Below are 21,279 nucleotides of genomic sequence, written 5' to 3'. Positions count from 1 at the left end.
GAAGGAGCAAATGAAGAGTTTAAGAAATGCTCTAAGAGTAAACCAGGAATTATAGGCCGGTGAGCCTGATATCAGCAGTGGGCAAATTTCTGAAGGTTTCCAAAGGGACTGAATATATAAAGTTCAAAGTAAATTTATTATTGAAGTACATACTGTATGTCACCATATACAAACCTGACATCCATTTTCTTGCAGACACAGTAAATCCAAGAAATATAATAGAATCAATGAAAGACTGCACCCAACAGGACGAACAATGTGGAAAAAAACAACAAACTGCAAATATAAAAGAAAAATAAGAGAAATAATAATATTAAATAATAAGCAGTAAATATTGAGAACACGAACAGTTCAGTTATGGGATGTTGAAGTTGGGTGAAGTTATCCCCACCGGTTCATGAGCCAGATGGTTGAGGGGTAATAACTGTTCCTGAACCTGGTGGTGTGGGTCCTGAGGCTCCTGTACCTTCTTCCTGATGACAGCAGCGAGAAGGGACCATGGCCTGAGTGGTGGGCATCCTTGTTGATGGATACTGCTTTCCAGCAACAGCACTCCATGCAGATGCGCTCAGCGGTGGAGAGGGCTTTACCCATGATGGACTGGATCGTATCTACTACTTTTTGCAGAATTTTCCATTCAAGGGCACTGGTGTTTCTATACCAGGCCATTATGCAACCGGAGAATATACTCTCCACCACACATCTGTAGAAGTTTGTCAATGTTTTAGACGTCACGCAGAATCTTCACAAACCTCTAAGGAAGTCGAGGCACCACCATTCTTTCTTGATAACTGCACTTACCTACTGGGCCCAGGACAGATCCTCTGAAATGATAACACCAAGGGATTTAAAATTGCTGACCCTGTCCACCTCTGATCCCCTAATGATGACTGGCTCATGGACCTCTGGATCCCTCCTCCTGAAGTCAATAATCAGCTCCTTGGTCTTGCTGACATTGAATGAGAGTTTATTGTTACCGCACCACTCAAAACAGATTTTCAGTCTCCTTCATATATGCTGACTCGTCACCATCTTTGATTTGGCCAATGACAGTGCTGTTGCCAACAAATGTAAATATGGCATTGGACTATGCTTAGCCTCACGTCACAAGTATAAAGCGAGAAGAGCAGGGGCTAAGCACAGAGCCTTGTGGCGCATCTGTGCTGATGGAAATTGTGGAGGAGGTGTTGTTGTCAATCCAAACTGACTGAGGTCTGTAAGTGAGGAAATCAAGGATCAAATATTATGTATTTGGATAGACAGGGTCTGATTAGGAATAGTCAACATGGCTTTGTGTGTAGTTGATCATGACTAACCAATCTTAGAGTTTTTCAAGGAAGTTACCAGGAAAGTGGATGAAGGCAAGTCAGTGGATGTTGTCTAATGGACTTTAGTAAGGCATTTGACAAGGTCCCACTTGGGAGGCTGGTGAAGAAGGTCCAATCCATCGGCACTCCAGATGAGGTAGTAAATTGGATTAGACATTGGTGGTGGAAGCCAAAGAGTGGTAATAGATGGTTGCCTCTCTGACTGGAGGCCTGGGGCTAGTGGTGTGCCTCAGGGATTGTGCTTGGATGACAAGTAAGGGGTGTTGCACTTTGGGAGGACAAACAAGGTAGGACTTGCATGGTGAATGATAGGACACTGAGGAGCACAGTAGAATAGAGGGACCTGGGAATATAGATCCATAATTCTTCGAAAGTAATGCAACAAGTAGATGGGGTCCTAAAGAAAACCTTTGGCAACATTGGCCTTTATAAATCAAAGTAGTGAGTACAAGAGTTGGGATGTTATGTTGAAGTTGCATAAGAAATTGGTAGACCTAATTTGGAGCATTGTGTGCAGTTTTGGTCACCTACTTACAAGGAAGATGTCAAGAGCTTGAAAGAATACCAAGAAAATTTTACAAGGATGTTGCTGGGACTTGAGGACCTGAGTTACAGCGGAAGGTTAAATATGTTAGGACTTTATTCCCTAGAAAGTAGTAGAAGGTGGTGAGTTTTATACAAAATTATGGGGTTATAGATAGCGTAAATACAAGCACATTTTTCCACTGCGGGTGAGAGATACAAGAACTAGAGGTCATGAGTTAAGGGTGAAAGGTGAACAGTTATGGGAACATGAGGGGGAACTACTTCACTCAGAAGGTGGTGAGAGTGTGGAATAAGCTGCCAGTGGAAGAGAAGCTTGGATAGGTACATGGATGGGTATGGAGGGCTGGTCTGAGTGCAGGTTGATGGGCTAGGCAGATAAATGGTTCAGCACAGACTAGATGGGCCTATCGCTGTGCTGTCCTAGTCTATGACTTTAAGACACATTCGCTGCATGTCCCTCGTAACACAGAAATGACTGTGGATTCTCTGTGTGTAGATCTGTTTTGCCTTCCTGATGGCAGTGCCTGCTGACCTGAGCGCCATTTTATCTCCCAAACTGAAGACTGCATCCCATTCTTTCAGCAGTGTCTGGACCTCTGCTGTCAGACATTGCTCTGATTAGTCCAAATAGTGATAGATTTAACAACAGCAACATCTTCGTTGTACTTCACCACAGTGTCAGTCATGAGTGCTGCATATTCATCAATGTATACATGATGATCCTGGGTGGCCAGCTCCCTGAACATGTCCCAGTCTGTAATTTCAAAACAGTTCTATAATGCTGAGGTTGCTCTTATTGACCCAACCCTGATTTCCTCAAGGATTGGTTTGATTTGTTTTAGTAGTGGTCTGTATGCAGGGATTAGCATAACAGATAAGTGATCAGAGTATCCAAGGTGGGGGCTGGGATGTTATAGGCCCCATGGGTGCTGGTGTAAACCAAAGACTAATGTGTTTTCTCCTCTGATAGCAAAGTGTACATGTTGATAGAATTTAGGTAGGAATATTTTAAGTTTGCACCATTGAAGTCCCAGGCCACAATAAAGAAACCGTTGGGGTGTGTGGTTTATAGGTCACTGATATTACTGTTTTACCTAGCATTAGCACAAGGGGGGATGGCAGTGAACTCCATTAATAAGTAGTAGGACCTACACTTCACTGTTAAGAACTCTACCAGTGGTGAACAGTGGGTTGACACTACTGTAGTGTTACACACCATGCATTTGGTAGGGCATGAATCACAAACTAAAAAAAATGACACTCAGTATTACCTTGCCTTTGCAATTGAACTCTGAGACCTGGACAGCATGACAGAACTCATCAAACAAATCTTTTGAAAGAAACCCAGGAAATTAGATCAAATATCTTTGCACTGGGTGATCAACTGGGATGATCCCCAATTCTCATTTCTCATCAGAAAGTTACTTCCCTTTCCTTCAGTAGTGCTGTGATTCACTTCATATTCTAATATTTCAAAGATCACACTACGTATTTAAACAATTTTTGCAACTTCAAATTACACACTGCAAAACCTCAGATCCTCAAAATCTTTCAAGAACAAGCTACCATAATGGCCAACATCCAATCTAAATGCAACGTACAATGTGCTGGAGGAACTCAGTGCACCAGGCAGCAACTATGAGGTGAATCTGACAGTCGATGTTTTGTGTTCAGACCAATCATGTGGAAAACTATCCAGATGAATTGTCTTGACCTGAAACATCAGCTGTTCATTTCTCTCCTTAGATGCTGCCTGACCTACTGAGTTCTTCGAGTATCTTGTGCATTGCTCCGGATTCTGGCAGCTGCAGTCTCTTGTGTCTTCATCCTAATCTCTGTAGCTGATCCTTTAGGACATCGAGCATACTCCAGTGCTTACACCCACTGATCATTTTCAAAAAGGTCATTAATCTGCTAAGTTAGCTTAAAAATAATTACAATTGGGGTTATTAAAAGTATGAACAGCATATTATTCTTTCCTTTTAATAATGTTGCATTTTGGGCCCTTCATATTAAATGTTACCTATGCTGTGCCTCCAATAGGATAGAGTTCTACATTCACCTGACATAAGTAGTTCAGAAACACAAAATAATCTGCAGATGCTGTTGTCAAAGGAACACTCACGATGTGCTGGAGAAACTCAGCAGGTCAGTCAGCATCAGTTGAAAAGATTAGTCGACGTTTCGGGCCGAAACCCTTCGTCAGGACTGAAGGAAGAACTTTGGGGAGGGTTTGAAGAATGCTGGTAGTTGAAAAAAGCAGTAATTTGAAAGACAAAGGGGTTCTCAGAGTTCCTGAGAAAGGAAGGGAGATCAATTATTCCACTTTTAGTTTTAAGTTCTAGAGTGAACTCCATAACTCCTAAATGTCTCCAACACTGTAATTCCCTCTGTTCATATGCCTCTTCTATTTAGTGCAATACCTTTCATTCTTTCCAGTGGCATTTAAGATTCCCTAAGTGAAATTTTGCTCTGCCACTTCCTCTTTTTCTCTTAAAACCCATCCTCCAAAATTCATTCTTGCACAAAATTTATTATTACTCTTTATAAAAATAAATTTATTTGGCATTTACACTATCAATTGCATACTTGCAAAGGTATTTGCTCACCTGGCACATTTAGTCCATCTAACAGATCTAGCAGCTCTCCCCTTGTTTGATGTACATTGCTTTCCTCAGGCAGTGATACAGCTGGCTTACTGTCATCAAGCAGGTCCAGCAAATTGTTAACCTGAAAAAACACACTGTGGATTAAAACACATGAATTTAGCCCTTATAAATGAGCATAGACCCAAATGAACTAGCCAGTTTCATTTAGAAATAATGAGCCCAACAACTTAATATTAGATTGGTACATTGTTTTATTCTATTGCCCCCTTGTGTGATGACCATATCCATGAATCTTCCAATATAACCTGTTATATTTATTGGCATGTAACAGGGATCACATTTAGTGAATTTGTGAACATAGTAAAGTGGTTTGACACAATGTTGTACCATCTATCTATTCACAAAATGGAGCTTAGTTCTTTGTAGATACAATCAGGTTTGTGCTGGTAGTTTTATAGGCTGATGTACTGGTATGTTTTGAAAATTAGGCAGAAGAGAGGAGAAGCTGGTGGCACGACGCAGCGCGCGCGGCCATTCCAAATGAATACTGTATGTGTTATCTAGGGGGCCGTGCACAATCCGGATTTGATGGAGACAGCCGTGAGAAGCACGGAGGAACATCTGCAGTAACTTCTGAAATGCCCACTTCGCTGCCACTGCTACTGTGCGATCGAGAATCTCCGGAGGGGAAGGCCCCAAATCCTCGGCTTTGTCTATTGCCTGTTGCCGGGGTCGAAGCACTCAGCAGAGATGGTGCTCCGTGCTTGGTGTTAGAGAGCTGGTCGGAGGCTCGGAGTTTTTGGACGGACTCGGAGTCGGACTGTGGTCGGATGCTTCCAGTATGCTGCATCGGCAAGTTGGCGGCGCTGGAGGTTCACTGTCTGCGTGAGATGATGGGACTTTCAAGAGACTTTGAGACTTTTACCGTGCCATGGTCTGTTCTTATCAAATTACGGTATTGCTTTGCACTGTTGTAACTATATGTTATAATTATGTGGTTTTTGTTAGTTTTTAAGTCCGTTTGTCATGTATTTCTGTGATATCATTCTGGAAAAACATTGTATCATTTCTTAATGCATGCATTACTAAATGACAATAAAGGAGGACTGCGTGTCCTCAATCTAAATTAACTTTGCTATTTTACTAGTAAAACTATATTAATTTTTGGGATCCAAGCATTGCCTTCAAGGTGCTGTCACCTTCTTAAACCGCTATAGTCTTCCCAGCAAAGATTCTTCCACCATGTGTTGGGTATGGAGTTCCAGGGTTCAGATTTTGTGTACTAAGTCAGAGTGGTAAACGTCTTGGGAGAGGATCCTGTAGGTGGTGCCTTTGTCCTCCTTGGTGGAACAAGTTGCAAGTTTGGAAGGTGTTGTAGGACAAGCTTAGGCAAGCAACTGCAGTATATTTTGTACTGCATTACTGAGAGCCAGTGGAGGAGAGAATGAATGCTTTAGGACAGCTGTGGGGTGCCAATCAAGCTGTCTGCAAGTTTTTCAAGTTGCACTGATCAAAATTAGAATGGAGTACTCCAACAAACACTTGACTTCTATCTTGTAGCTGGTGAATAGACCTTAACATAGCACATCACTGAGGTGAATTACTCAGTGCAAGGTACTCAACTTTTGACATACTCCTGCAGTCAGACTGGCTAGAACAGTTGAGCTTCTAGTCAATGGTGATGTCTTAGGATATTGACAGTGGGAGACTTAGCAATAATAATGCCTCTGCAATGTGAAAGCATCCGTCAGTAGGATAAACCCATGAAAACATCTGGCCCAGATGGCGCACTTGGCTGAGTTCTGAAGACCTGTGCTAATCACTCGCTGAAGTAGTTATGAACATCTTGAACCTCTTGCTTCAGCAATCTGAGGTACTCATCTGCATCAAGCAGACTTCAATTTTAACAGTGCCCAAGAAGAATACGATAACCTGTTTCAATGACTAGCATCCAGTAGCACTTGCATCTATCGTGATGGTGCTTTGAGAGGTTGGTCATGAAGCATATCAACTCCTGCCTGAGGAATGACCTGAATCTGCTCCAATTTGCCAATCGTCACAACAGGTCGACAGTAGATATCATTTTATTGGCCCTTCTCCCTATTGGAAACCACTGTTTATTTTTATACTTTTTATAAGATAGTAGATGAATTAATGCAAGACTAAAGTTGTAGTTTAATCATAATTTGAACTTTTTAACAAACTCATGTATTTTTCACAGTATATGGTGATTTGTCCCTACTTACTGGCAGAAAGTGATATAGTAGTTAAAGTAATGGTTTATCACCTTTCTCACTTCAAGTTTCAAGTTCCTGTGTGCAAGCATCTCTGAGGATCTTTCCTGCACCCAATATATTGACGCAATTACAAAGAAAACACGGCTGTGACTATATTTTATTAGGAGTTTGAGAAGAATTGGTGTATCACCAAAGACACTCATCAGTTCTGACAGTTGTACCATGAAGAGCACTTTAACTGGTTGTATCACTGTCTGGTATGGAGAGGCCAGGATCAGAAAAAGCTGCGGGAAGTTGTAAACTCTGCCAGCTCCACCATCCCCACCATGGGCATGGGCCTCCCCAGCATCCAGGACACCTTCAAAACATGATGCCTCAAAAGGGCAGCATCCATCATTAAGGTCTCCCATCACTCAGAACATGCCCTCTTTTCATTGCTACCATCAATGGTACAGGATGGCGCAGGAGCCTGAAGACACACATTCAATGTTTCAGGAACAGCTTCTTCTCCTCTGCCATCAGATTCCTGGATGGACAATGAATCTATGAACACTACCAGAGTATTTTTTTCTTCTCATCTTACAATACTCAAGTAATTTAAATTATATATACATTTCTTACTGTAATTTATATATTTTGTTATGTATTTCAATGTACTACTGCCACAAAACAAATTTCACAACATATGCCAGTGATATTAAACCTGATTCTAGTTCTGACCACATGCATAGGTAAATGAAACAGGCCTCCCCCCTCAAGTGAACCACTTCTGCTGTAAAGACATCACACATATCCAGGCCATCTCCAGCGTAGCTGCGGAAAACCAAGTTCCGTGGTCATAATTTTGGAATCTGGCATAAGGATAATTCACTTCAAGGTGATGGCTGACTTGACATTTAGCTCAAATTTATGGGCTGCATGTCCACTGTGCATATAACCAAGGAAGTTGATTTCAGTGGCTCAATTCATGGGTCTGAAACCATCCTTATGGGCTGCATGTCCACTGTGCATATAACCAAGGAGGTTGATTTCAGTGGCTCAATTCATGGGTCTGAAACCATCCGGTGGTGTAGTGGTATCAGCACCAGACTTTGAGGCGAATGGTCCCTGGATCAAATCCAGCCGGCTCCTTGGATTTATAAAAGCAGTGCCCGTTTCTTTGTTCTGGCTATCTCCTTGTATTAAGTTGATGGTCTGCCATTTTCTAATGACACACTGCTTAGCGAAGCGTACCTTCTCAAAGTGCCCTATCTTCTGACCGACTTGCTACTAGACCATTGGGCATGTCTTTCCCTACACTTTTGGCACCTCTGTGGAGACTGGGCTGCAGATTGGTATCTGCTGGTGAACATTAACATTTTCGGAAGGGGCCACCTGCTCCAGTACTGTTTGAATCAGTGGTGATATGGGTGGCTGAATCTGTTTAAGACCTCTCTTGACTGGCTCCTAGTGGCAAGCTATGAAGCATGCTGTCCCAGAACAAATCGTGTTCTTTGGATCAACACACATCAAAGTTGCTGGTGAATGCAGCAGGCCAGGCAGCATCTCTAGGAAGAGGTACAGTCGACGTTTCAGGCCGAGACTCTTCGTCAGGACCTTTGGATTGTAGGCTCTCCTGTGTCCTCCCATTTTGGACTCCAACAATGAATGTTTGGATAGGCATTGCTTCTTTGACTTCGTTCGGTGGAAAATCTTTGTATTTGCATTCCTGCACCATTAGGGTCAGTTTTGTGATGAAATCATCTACGTTCTCACTGGGTGCCTGCCACAGCTGCGAGAATATGAAGCATGTCGTAAAGACCTGCGTCCCCCTAGTGTTGTTCAAAGCCTCAAATACACCTATCAATTCAGATTCATTCTGTAGCTGCAGAGCATCAAAATATTTCTGCTTGAGTTTTCAAAATTGCGTACGGAGCAGCTTGAGTTTCATTGCTTCCTCTAGCTTTGCTGTTGGTGTTGGTAGGAGTTTGATGTAGTCCAGGAAGGTTTTCTTCGATTGCAGCCAGATTCCAGGGTCCAGTTTTGTCACAGCTGCGGCCCAAACTGGATTGGGTGCTTGGAGTAGAGTGGCCATTCTTGTTTTGATCCTTGTACCAAATGTTACGTATGCGCAGAACAAGAATTACAATGCAATAGTATGAATAAATGTTATTACTAAGCCATGTCAGTAACAGTACAGGCTGGGCAACTAACAGCATGGAGCAACAAACTGGGCCTGCCAAGACAAAAACATGCACTGCGAGATCAATAGGCCGCATGTGCATTCGCCACATCTTCGCATCTATCTGATATGATACAGAATACTACCTGTCATAGCCTTTGCTGTATCCTGTGCTCAGTCATCATCATAGAGTCAATCAAATTGTCTGAAGATTGGCTTCTGATGGCAAGGATCTCAGCGAGTCGCCTAGATGGACCATTCCCCAGCTTTTCTGGCTGAACAGAGTCAGTAATATAGCCTTTTCTTTAGGCTCACATCCTGAGCCTGCTATCAAAGCGGAGCTTTTTCTTGCAGGTGCCTTCTTCAATTAGTTATTGAGCACTCATTCTTGACTGTGTGTTATAGTACTGCAGATCTCAGATCTGATTTGTTGGCTATGTGAGTATTTAGATCTATTTATTTGGAAGTAGTCCTGTATTGCTGCCCTGGCAGCTTGCACTTTAAATATGCTTGGTGCTGTTCCTGGTATGTCCTTCTGAACTCCTGATTCCCTGGTTTGATATTAATGTGGCAGAAATACTGGACCATGAGATTACAGGATGTGGTGGGGTTCATTACTGCTGATGATCATCAACACTGCCTCAAGGATATCCAGTTCTGTACTGCAAGATTTGTTCTGCCTACTATATCAAGTATGCTTGTCATGGCCCACAACTATGAACAGTGCCCTCAGTTTTAAGAGAGCTCCGTTTCCATAAACACTACGGAGTATCCCTTTAACCAATGCAGTCACAGACAAACGTATCTGCCAGAGGCAAAACTGTGAAGGTGAATTCGAGGAGGTTTATCATCTGCATGTTGATTTACTCATTGTTTGCTGTAGACCTGTAGACCAGGGCTGGCAACTGTATCCTCGAGACTCAACCAGTTTAGACAGTGTTGGTGCTGCCAAGCCACTGTTGATGATATACACTGAAGTCCCCACCTGGAGTGAATCCTGGGACTTTGTTACTTTCAGTACATTGGCCATGATCATTTGAGCTAAACTGGCTGCCTTTAAGTCCCTTTCACTCTATGCTGAGGTCGTGTTTTATTTAAATATAAGAATAGAAAACAATTAAAATTTCCCCAGGAGCCAAAAAAATCTTCAAATTTATCAGACTATTTAAGAGAACAAAATTAAACATGCACATCACCCATCAGCCTTTTTGATAAATAATCCATCTGCCAGGATTTCAAAAGATAATATTTATATAAAAATAATGGAATTGCAGATAATCAAAATTGGAGGTTCAGTATGCTGAAGTTTTCGTAACTAATATTTATCCCTCAATCCACTTTGACAGTGTCTGCCACTACCACTTCTATCTATGGGAGCTTGTTAGATGTAAACTAGATACTAAATTACCTGCATTTCATTTGAGATGTACAAGATTGAGACCATTTGTAATTGTCAAACAGCTAAATAGACATGCAGACCTTAAGTGATTTGTTAGTAAAACACAAGTGGTTTGGTGAAACAGGTCATAATCAGCAAGGTTGTGCCATGGTAGTTTAGTGTTAGTGCAACGGTCTTACAGTTCGGGACATTCCGGAATTCAGAGTTCAATTTTAGCACCTTTATCTGTATGTCCTCCCTAAGGAACATGGGGGCCTTCTCTGAGACCCCTGGTCTTCTCCCACAGACCAAAGATCTACTGGGTAGGTTAACTGGTCATTGTAAATTGTCCCATGACTAAGTTAGGGTTAATCAGGTTTGTTGAGGATTGCTGGGGCCGCATGGCTCGAAAGGTTACATGCGCCTAAACCCCTCTGCATTGCTAAATAAAATCAAATAAAATAAAGAAGTACTTGAGAAACTATTTTATTTCCCCAATTAAAATTCTACTTTATCACGTTTATGAAAATACATATTTTACATACATACCAATCTAAAATATCACAGCCTATTTAATAATTCGTCTAATAACCTAACTGCAATGTATCTGTTTAATCCCCATGATTAATCACTATTTTCTATTACATATTCTCTAATGAAAGATCACTTTTAACCATAATCTAACAAAAACATTTAAGGAGTAACTTTATAGAACATTAGTCATGACACAAGTGGTGTACTGAGTGGTCCAGGTTGCACAGGAAGTTTACTAGGATGCCAGGGATAGAGTAGTTCAGTTACAATAATTGAGATTAGATGGATTTGTTTTCCTTGAAGCTGGGTGAGGGAGGGGGGTGGGTGACTGAGGTATATGAAATTATGAGGGGGGGCTTAGACATGGTGATAATTGAGAAACTTTTTGCCATACTAGAGGAGGTGAGATTATGCTGAAGAGACGCAGAAACCCGCTCGATATTTAAGACACATCTTGATAAGCACTTATACTGCCAAAGCAGAGAGGTAGTGCACTGAAAGCTGGAAAAAGGGATTAGTATAGATAGGCGCCCTATGATCAGTATAGACATGAAGGTATAGGCCTGCTTCCATATGACTATAAGAATTAAGCCATTCAGCCTATTGAGTCTGCTCATTTGACATTGGCTGATTTATCTCCTCTCTCAACAACATTCTCTTGCCTTCTACTGATAACCTTTAATGCCCTTACTAATCAAGAACCTTATCAATGTCTGCATTAGATGTTATCCAATGACTTTACCTTCACAACCATTGGTTTCAATGATTTTCACAGCTTCACCACCACCTGGCTAAGGAAATTCCTCCCAATTTCTGTTCTAAAGGGATATCCCTAGGGTATAGTCTATCTGGTCCAGGTAACTTATGTCCTTTCAGCTTCCCAAACACTTCCTCCTTAGTAATAACTACACTCACTTCAGCCGGACAATCTCAAATTTCTGGCAGACAGCTGGCATCTTCCACATGAAGTAGACTTCACATAAGGGAAACCAGAGGTCCACGAGCCAGGACTCAATCAAAGGATCAGAGATGGAGAGGGTCAGTAACCTTTAAATTTCTGGGTGTCACTATCTCAGAGGACCTGTCCTGGATCCATCATATAAATAAAATTGCAAAGAAAGCAGACTCTTCAGGAATCTGCTGAGATTTGGCATTTCTTTAAACTGACTTCATTATCGCCTGGTATCCGAACACCAATGCCCTTAAGCAGAAAATCCTACAAACAGTAGTGGATTCAGCACAGTATATCATGAGTAAAGCCCTCTCAGCCAATCAGCACAGCTACATGAAACATTATCGTCGAAAAGCAGCATCCATCATCAAAGATTCTCTTCACCCAGCCCATGCTTTTTTCTCGCAGCTGCCAGCAGGTAGAAAGTACAAGTGCCTCAGGACTTGCACTAACAGGTTCAAGAACAAAAGGGGATATCTATACTCATTCTATTTCAGGTGGTCCCACAACCAATGGACTCACTTTATGGACTCTTTATCTTGTTATTTCATGCTCTTGTTATTTATTGCTATTTATTTACATTTGCATTTACACTGTTTATTGTTCATTGATTCTGTTTATAGTCGCTGTTGTACAGATTTGCTAAGTATGCCAGCAGGAAAAAGAATCTCAGGGTTGTGTGTCGTGACATGTACATATGTACTCTGATAATAAATTTTACTTTGAACTTTGGTGAAGACTGACACAAAGTACTTAAGAGTTCATCCGCCAATACCACCTCTCCAGCATAATTTTCCAGTGGACCAATGTCCACTCTAGCCTCTCTTTTACTCTTTATATAGCTAAAAACACTTTAGGTATCCTCTTTTATACTATTGACTAGCTTGCCTTCATATTTCATCTCTTCTTTCCTTATTGCTTTTCAGTTGTCTTCAGCTGGTTTTTAAAAACTTCCCAAACTCTAGCTTTTCACTAATTTTTGCTATATTGTATGCTCTCTCTTTTGCTTTTATGCTATCTTTGACGTCTCTTTTCAGCCATGGTTGCCTCATCCTCCCTTTAGAATGCTTCGTCTTTGTGATGAACTGATCCTTCAACTTCCAAATTGTTCCCACAAACTCCAACCTTTGCTGCTCTACCATCATCCCCAGTAGTGATCCTTTCCAATCAACTTTGGCCAACTCTTGTCATGCCCATGTAGTTCCCTTTACTCCACTGTGATACAGATACATCTGATTTTAGTGTCTCCTTCTTAAATTGTACGGTGACCATCCTGTAGGGTGGTAATCCACAACCCTGACATCCAAGTAGGCCCATTTTTTCTGCCTGTTCCTGTCCCACTGAACTTGTCCTCATACCTCGACTCCACTATTCCTCTTGGTTCAGTCCCTTCCCACCTATATCCATGCCACTTATCACGCTCTTGATCTCCTAACTTTCGATTCCCTGGCCCTGACCGCCTCATTTTCACCATGGATGTCCAGTCCCTGTACACTTCTATCCCCCAACAAGGTGGCTTTAAAGGTCTCCGTTTCTTTCTCAATAAAAGAATCAACCAGTTCCCCTCCACCACCACCCTCCTCCATCTTGGGCAGAACTGGTCCTCACCCTCAATTTCTCCTTCGGCTCCTCCCACTTTGTTCAGACTCAAGGGCACCCACATTGGCCCCAGCTATGTCTGCCTTTTTGTTAGCAACATAGAACAATCCATGTTCCAAGGCTTCAGTGGTAATTCAAATATAACACATGCATTCAAATATAGCAGCCTCTATCCTGTATTCACCATCCTTTTCAATTTTGTCCCCATGTTACAGGAAATTAAATTATCATTCTCTAAACTTTGTCTTATATGTTACACTGGAGACTTCTTGCACTCTCCTTCTCATTTACTTTATCCATACTTTACAAAGCTGTTGAACCCACCCTTCCACTGTTCAGTTTAAAGCCCTACCCACGGTCCCAGTTATGCAATTCACCATGACCCTGGCCCCAGCATGGTTTAGGTGGTGCCCATCCCATTGGAACAGTCCCCTCCTTACCTAATACTGGTGCCAATGTCCCATGATTTCAAACCCACTTCTCCCACACCAATCTCTGAGTCACACATTTACCTCCCCGATCTCTGTGCCAATTTGCACATGGCTCAAGTAACAATCCAGAGATTATTACCTTTTTGGTTCTGTGCTGTAATATTGTCCTAGCTGTTCAAAGTCCCTAGGTAGTTTTGGTACCCACATGGACCATGACAACTGGATCTTGCCCCTCCTACTCTAAAATTCCCCTGCAGGTTAGAGGAGATGCCCTGAAACCAGGTACCAGGCAGACAACATAGCCTTCAGGACCCTAGATACCTGCGACAGAGAATTGTGTCTATTCCTTACTATGCTCTTCCCAATTACAACTATATTTCTCTTTTCTTCCCCTCTTGAATGGCCCCTTAAACCATGGTGCCACAGTTCATTTGCTCATCCTTCCAAAAGCCCCCACTCTCATCCTCAAAAGGGAATAACAATCTCAGACCTGTTAGGCAAGATCAAGGGCTGAGGCTCCTCCAACACTACCTCTTGGATCCCTCTACCTGCGTCACTCACATTCACACCCTCTTGTCCCTGGACACCCATTAAATTAAGTACTTCAAATTCAGTGTCCAGGTAATTTTTCCCTTCCCTGCAGCAGCACAGTGAAGGTTAGAATCTGTGCTGTATAAATGACTCAAGAAAAAGCAAACTGCTATTTTAATGATGAATGGTGTAAAATTATCAGATGGTAACTGCTGAAGACTGGTATACAGCAGATGGAAATGAATACATTAATGACAATTATCTCAGAAAGTTATGCACTTAGCAGTTTCTCCACTGCACAGGGTTGAAAATTCTATATAATGTACATACCTGGGCTTGCTGGGATAGCTGCTCTTGCTCTGGTAAGTTCCCCCCTTCCTCCTTTTCTTCTCCGTTAACTGTAGCATTTATAGGTCCATTGGTACCACTTTTTTGAATGAGAGGCATTCGCTCTAGTAAAGCTGGTCTAAGAGAAACACAAATATTAAAAATTATACATACAAAATGTTGAAAGAATTTAGCAACTCAGGCAATATCTATAGAGGGCCAAAACCCTTGTCAGAGCCGGAAAGGAAGGGAGCAGAAGCCAGTAAATGGTGGGGGAAGGGAAGGAATACAAGATGGCAGATGATAAGTGAGATTAGGTGAGAGGGAAAGACAGTACACAAAACAGTTCAGCACAGTACAGTTGATTTGGCCCACAATGTTGTGCCAAGCTTCTAACCTACAGCAAGGTAACTTTGTATAGCCATCTATCTTTCTTTCATTCATCTGCCTAACAGTCTCTTAAAGATGTTCCCAGTATATTTGACCCTACCATCCCCCTCAAAAATGTAAACCCCACTGTTTAAAAATCCTCTGACATCTCCCCATAAAAACGAAGGAACTCATCAGGTCAGGAGCATCTGTGGAGAGAAATAAACTGTCAATGTTTCAGGCTGAGACCCTTCATCATGGATACCCAGTTTTGTACTGAGAGATCTGTTTCATCATATCTCGTATGCTTGTAGAGCCCCACAACACAATGAGAAATGTCCTAAGTGAGTGGGGTCTAACTGCTGGTAATTACACCCCCAGCCCCCCTTCTTTTTCTGTTGTCCATTCTGCTTCCCCTCTCACCACTTCTCCTCACGTGTGCATCACCTTTCTCTGATTTCTTCCTCCTTCCCTTTCTTCCATGGTCCACTGATTTCTTTAGATTCCTTTAGCCCTTTACCTCTTCCACCTATCACCTCCCAGCTTCTCACATCAACCCCCTTCCTCAGAGTTCAAAGTAAAATTATTGAAGTATATATACCATATGCAACCTTGAGATTCATTTTCTTGCAGGCACCCACAGAGAAAAAAACAAATACAATAGAATCCACAAAAAAACACACACAAAGACTGCCAAACTTCCAAATGAGGACAAAATGTGAAAACAGTAAAAGTAGTAAACAAATAGTACAGAAAATATGAGCTGCAGCGTCTCTGATAGTGAGTCCACAGGCTGCGGAATCAGTTCAGAGATGAGGGAAATGAAGCTGGGTCCTGGAGCCTGATTCTGAATCTGGCAGCATGGGACCCAGCACTCCTGAACCTCCTGCTTGATGGTAGTAATGAGAAGAGCGGGAGATGGGACGAACTCAGGTGGAGGATCTTGGCTGGGAAGGAATAGTGCCGCTAAACACCAGTTCATATTTCGCTCTCGGGCCTTGACACTTTAATCTAGCTTGAAGTCCACCCCAGCCATTTCTTCCACTCAAGGTGCTATACCTGCATTCCTTAGAATTAAGCTCTAATCAGATTCTCCCACAAGATGAAACATCCTCTCCGTATTCACTCATGTTTCAATTACAGCAATACCTACCCTAAACTCGAGCAGATACATGCCTAGCCTTTGTAATCTTCTGATAAAAGCAATCCACCCATTTCACAAACTGATCAAAATGTTTTCATATCTTCCTGAAATAAGACCAATGACGTGTTTGGTACTATATACGTGCTCTTGACAATGCTCTTTATAACCAATGCGCAGCCTCTTTACAAATGCCACAAATTCTCCTACAATAAATAATAATGTTGTTAGCTTTCCACATTATTTGTACCTGCATGCAAATACAAAATGCTGGAGGAACTCAGATCTGGCAGCAAAGAAGGAAAACAAAGTCTTTTCAAACCAAGTGCTAGACCTCCCTCCCCACCTCAGAATTGTAAGCTCTCACCTTTTAGATTACAATTCTACTTTTTCCTAACATCTTACTCCATTCTCCAGATCTTTGCCTATTCCATTTATCTGTATAATTTCTTTACAGTCTTAGTTTCTTTTCAGTTTACTCTTATACTACTCTATCATCAGTGAATTTAGCAACCATATCTTTAGTGCTTTCATCCAAAATTTCACCTGGATCAGTAATTGCAACAATAGTTTTCATCTACTTTGTTGTTATACTATTCTGTGCATGTTTATCAATGTTATTTGAGATAAATATCAAAAATGTTCACAAATTGCATGTAGTTTTACTATTTGCCCTCCACGATAGTTGGTTTGGTATGTACATCATTCACATAAAACTGGCAATCTAGATGGTACCAGATTTTATATTTTGGTTATGCCGAGTTAACCAGATCTCTCCCTTTTGACCATACAAAGCCAAGGATAACCCTAGAACTCTTAATACAGCTGCAAAGACTGATCAAAAGACCCAATCAGTACTGCTGTCTGATGGCTACGTGAGCTATATGAATACAACAAAATATGTTAGATGGTCAATGTCAAAACCCAGCTGAAATGCTCTTGGATGATGTGGCACAAGAAATCCAGCAGAAGGCAGCAGATTCAAAGTAACAACAAAACATAAAATGGTAAGTGAATTTTCCTTTGAGAAAGCATTGTGTCCATTATTTTACAAATTACTTTTAAACCATCCAGCACAGCAGCAAAAAAAAAACTACTGTTTCCTTAAAAATCCACTCATCATTGTGGATCTTTTTGTGTTCATGTTTCTAGTCCTCAGGGATATTGTGCGACATTCAACTTCACACACAGCATGACCATATAACTGCTTGCAAACCTCAATCAATGCAACTCAGCAAAAAAAAACTCAAGAAACCTTCCCAAATCTGGGGCTGGGAGCAAAGTCCACGAAGAACGATGGGGATGAATTGCATTCTACCTGTGTGTCATTTCCATAATGAAAATTCTGACCTCACTAACCTCATGTGATCGAACCTCACAAAGAGAACACTGTACTCCACTGCTCGCTGTTGAAGCTCCACATCCAAACTGCTTCCGTAGATAGAAACTGCTTTTCTGATGCGACTGTAAAGGACCAGATGTTGGAGTGAAACATCCTGTGTCAACTAGTAAGAGAGAATAAACTTTCCAAAATAGTAAGTGCTCAAGAAGCATTCATGGATGCGTAATTCCCATTCACCCATCCTATACCACTCCATCCCTCCCTACCACCACTGTTACCATTTTTTTCTCCATTTTGTCACACAAGCGTCAACGCTTGGTGCAAAATAATTCCTCCAACAGGCAATTAGATTTATACCCTAATAAAAGAAACTTCAGGCCAAATGAGGCACAATTTGTATAAAAGCATGAAGGGGTTCATTCTAAAATGCCACATTAGAGCGACATTCACATAGGCACCTGTCACAAGCTAATCGAACACAATCAGATCAAACTCCAGTAAGACATATAAAGTAAATGGTAGAGACCCAAAGAGTGTTGGTTTACAGAGGGACTTTGGAATACAAGTTCGTAGCTCACTAAAATTGACAACACAGGTGGGTACAGTAATGAAGACGACATATGGCATGCTTTCCTCAAAGGCTAAGGCACTGATTAAGAATTGAGATGTCCTTTTTCAGTGTATCAGATATTGGCTAGATGGCACTTATTGGTATAATTCTGGTGATAGTGCAGAAAAGTTGTTGTGGCAAGAGTGGCAGAACAGATTCACTGGAATTTTGCTGGGAATCGAGGACTATATATACAAGTAGAGATTGGATAGGCTAGATTTACTCGTTAGAAAATTAAGGCTGAGGATTGATGCAAGTGAAACTTGGAGTGGATTCAGCTGCCCTGTAAGGTAAGTTGTTGTTCCCCAACAAGTTTGAAAATCCTGAAGAGGAGTGGGGCTCCTCCAGCAAGTCAACTGGGGTGCCTAAGGGATGCTAAAGCAATATAGCATGTCCTCTTTGACCCTCACCAATTTTAATGATGCATCATAGAAAGCATCCTTTCTGGAAGCATCACACCTAGGTATACAACTACTCTGCCCAAGACCACAGTAAACTGCAAAGTTCAAAGTAAATTCATTATCAAAGTACATATATGACACCATGACACCAGCGATGCAGGTGGATGCTTCCCTGGTGTCACGGACTCTTGATTACCTGACTGGCAGACCACAGTACATGTGCTTGCAACACTGTGTGTCCGACAGAGTGATCAGCAGCACTGGGGCTCCACAGGGGACTGTCTTGTCTCCCTTTCTCTTCACCATTTACACCTCGAACTTCAACTACTGCACAGAGTCTTGTCATCTTCAGAAGTTTTCTGATGACTCTGCCATAGTTGGATGCATCAGCAAGGGAGATGAGGCTGAGTACAGGGCTACGGTAGGAATCTTTGTCACATGGTGTGAGCAGCATTATCTGCAGCTTAACATGAAAAAGACTAAGGAGCTGATGGTAGACCTGAGGAGAGCTAAGGTACCAGTGGCCCCTGTTTCCATCCAGGGGGTCAGTGTGGACATGGTGGAGGATTACAAATACCTGGGGATACAAACTGACAATAAACTGGACTGGTCAAAGAACACTGAGGCTGTCTACAAGAAGGGTCAGAGCCGCCTCTATTTCCTGAGGAGACTGAGGTCCTTTAACATCTGCTGGACGATGCTGAGGATGTTCTACGAGTCTGTGGTGGCCAGTGCTATCATGTTTGCTGTAGTGTGCTGGGGCAGCAGGCTGAAGATAGCAGACACCAAAAGAATCAACAAACTCATTCGTAAGGCCAGTGATGTTGTGGGGATGGAACTGGACTCTCTGATGGTGGTGTCTGAAAAGAGGATGCTGTCCAAGTTGCATGCCATCTTGAACAATGACTCCCATCCACTACATAATGTACTGGATGGGCACAGGAGTACATTCAGCCAGAGACTTATTCCACTGAGATGCAACACAGAGCATCATAGGAAGTCACTCCTGCCTGTGGCCATCAAACTTTACAACTCCTCCCTTGGAGGGTCAGACACCCTGAGCCAATAGGCTGGTCCTGGACTTATTTCCCGGCACAATTTACATATTACTATTCAACTATTTATGGTTTTATTACTATTTATTATTTATGGTGCAACTGTAACGAAAACCAATTTACCCTGGGATCAATAAAGTATGACTATGACCATATACAACCCTGAAATTCATTTTCTTGTGGGCATACTCAATAAAACTATAGAATAATAACCATAACAGAATCAATGAACGACTACACCAACTTGGAGGTTCAAACAGTGTGCAGAAGAAAAACTGTGCAAATACAAAAGCGACAACAATAAATAAATAAATAATTGAGAACATGAGATGAAGAGCCCTTGAAAGGGAGTCCATTGGTTGTGGGAACATTTCAATGATGAGGTAAGTGAAGCTGAGGGAAGTTATCCCTTTGGTTCAGAGCCTGTGGTTGAAGGCTAATAACTGTTCATGAACCTGATGGCGTGAGTCCAGAGGCTCCGGTACCTTCTTCCTGATGACAGCATGCCTTGGGAGTTAGAGTCCCTGATTATGGATGCTGCTTTCCTTGACAGTGTTTCATGCAGATATGCTCAATGATGGGGGGGGGGGTGGTGGGCTTTACTCATGATGACTGGGCTGTATTCACTACTTTTGTAGGATTTTCCATTCAAGGACATTGGTGTTTCCATACCAGACTGTGAGAGAACCTGTTAGTATACTCTCCACCACATATTTATACAAGTTTGCCAAAGCTTTAGATGTCATGCAGAATCTTAACAAACTCCAAAGGAAGCAGAGGTGCTGCTGTGCTTTCTTCGTAATTGCACTTACTGTAGGTGCTTGGGAGCAGGACAGGTCCTCCAAAGTAGTAACACTGAGGAATTTTTAATGTTACTTGAGTAAGTAGTTGTTGTTATGGCACCCCTTCACCAGATTTTCAATATTTCTCCTATATGCTGATTTATCACCACCTTTGTTTTAGCCAATGACAGTGGTGTTATCAGCAAACTTGAATATGATATTTGAGCTTTGCTTACCCATACAGTCGTAAGTGTAAAGTGAGTACAGCAGCCTTGTGGTGCACCTGTGCTGATGGAGATCAGAAAGGAGATGTAGTTGCTAATCCGAAATGGAGGATCCAGTTGCACAAGGAGGAATTGAGGCTAAGGTCTTGGAGCTTATTGAATGCCGATCTGTAGTCGATAAAGAGCATCCTGATGTATGCATCATTGCTGTCCAGATACTCCGTGGTTGAGTGAAGAGCCAATAAGATGTTATCTGCTGTCGACCTGTTGCTCCGATAGGCAAATGGGAGCAGATCAAAATTACTTCTCAAGCAGAAGTTGATATGTGACACAGTTGAGCATATTGTGGAAATCAGGCTCTCCTCCATGGCTCTGTCTACACCTCTCACTGCCTTGATAAAGCAGTTAACATACTTAAAGACTCCACCTATCAAGGACGTTATCGTTTCCCTCCCCTAAAAGCACCTACCAAAGGTCCTGTAGTACAATAAGATAAATTCATGACCTCACAATCTATCTGTAATGATCAGAATACTTTACTCTGCATTGTATTGTTTTCCCGTGTTACCTCAATGCACTTTTGTAGTGAAATGATCTGAATGCATTATAGCAAGCAAAACAAGTTTTTAACTGTACTTTGGTACGTTTGACTATAAAAAAGCAATTTACCTTGAAGATGTTTATGTATTTATGAGAAATATGGATAAGATGGATAATGTATT

At 41.8% G+C, this 21,279-nt stretch overlaps 1 protein-coding gene across 5 annotated transcripts in view; it reads right to left on the bottom strand.

The window, feature by feature from the left end:
• The window catches only part of LOC140185134 (AP-1 complex subunit gamma-1-like), a 134,676-nt gene that overhangs the window by 20,492 nt on the left and 92,905 nt on the right, over positions 1-21,279 (bottom strand). For 3 of the 5 annotated variants that reach the window (XM_072238471.1, XM_072238513.1, XM_072238483.1), the window contains 4 exons: positions 17,503-17,607; positions 14,637-14,772; positions 4,484-4,604; positions 175-276 (listed from right to left, as the gene is read on the bottom strand). In XM_072238471.1, the coding sequence (XP_072094572.1) occupies positions 175-276; positions 4,484-4,604; positions 14,637-14,772; positions 17,503-17,607 (464 nt within the window). Of the gene's footprint in view, positions 1-174; positions 277-3,895; positions 4,170-4,483; positions 4,605-14,636; positions 14,773-17,502; positions 17,608-21,279 lie in introns of those variants that run through there. The other 2 variants (XM_072238503.1, XM_072238493.1) reach the window with 2 other exon arrangements.

The sequence above is a fragment of the Mobula birostris genome, chromosome 2 (genome assembly GCF_030028105.1).
Source record: "Mobula birostris isolate sMobBir1 chromosome 2, sMobBir1.hap1, whole genome shotgun sequence".
Taxonomy (NCBI): Eukaryota; Metazoa; Chordata; class Chondrichthyes; order Myliobatiformes; family Myliobatidae; genus Mobula; species Mobula birostris.
This window is presented reverse-complemented; position numbering and strand designations above follow the sequence as displayed.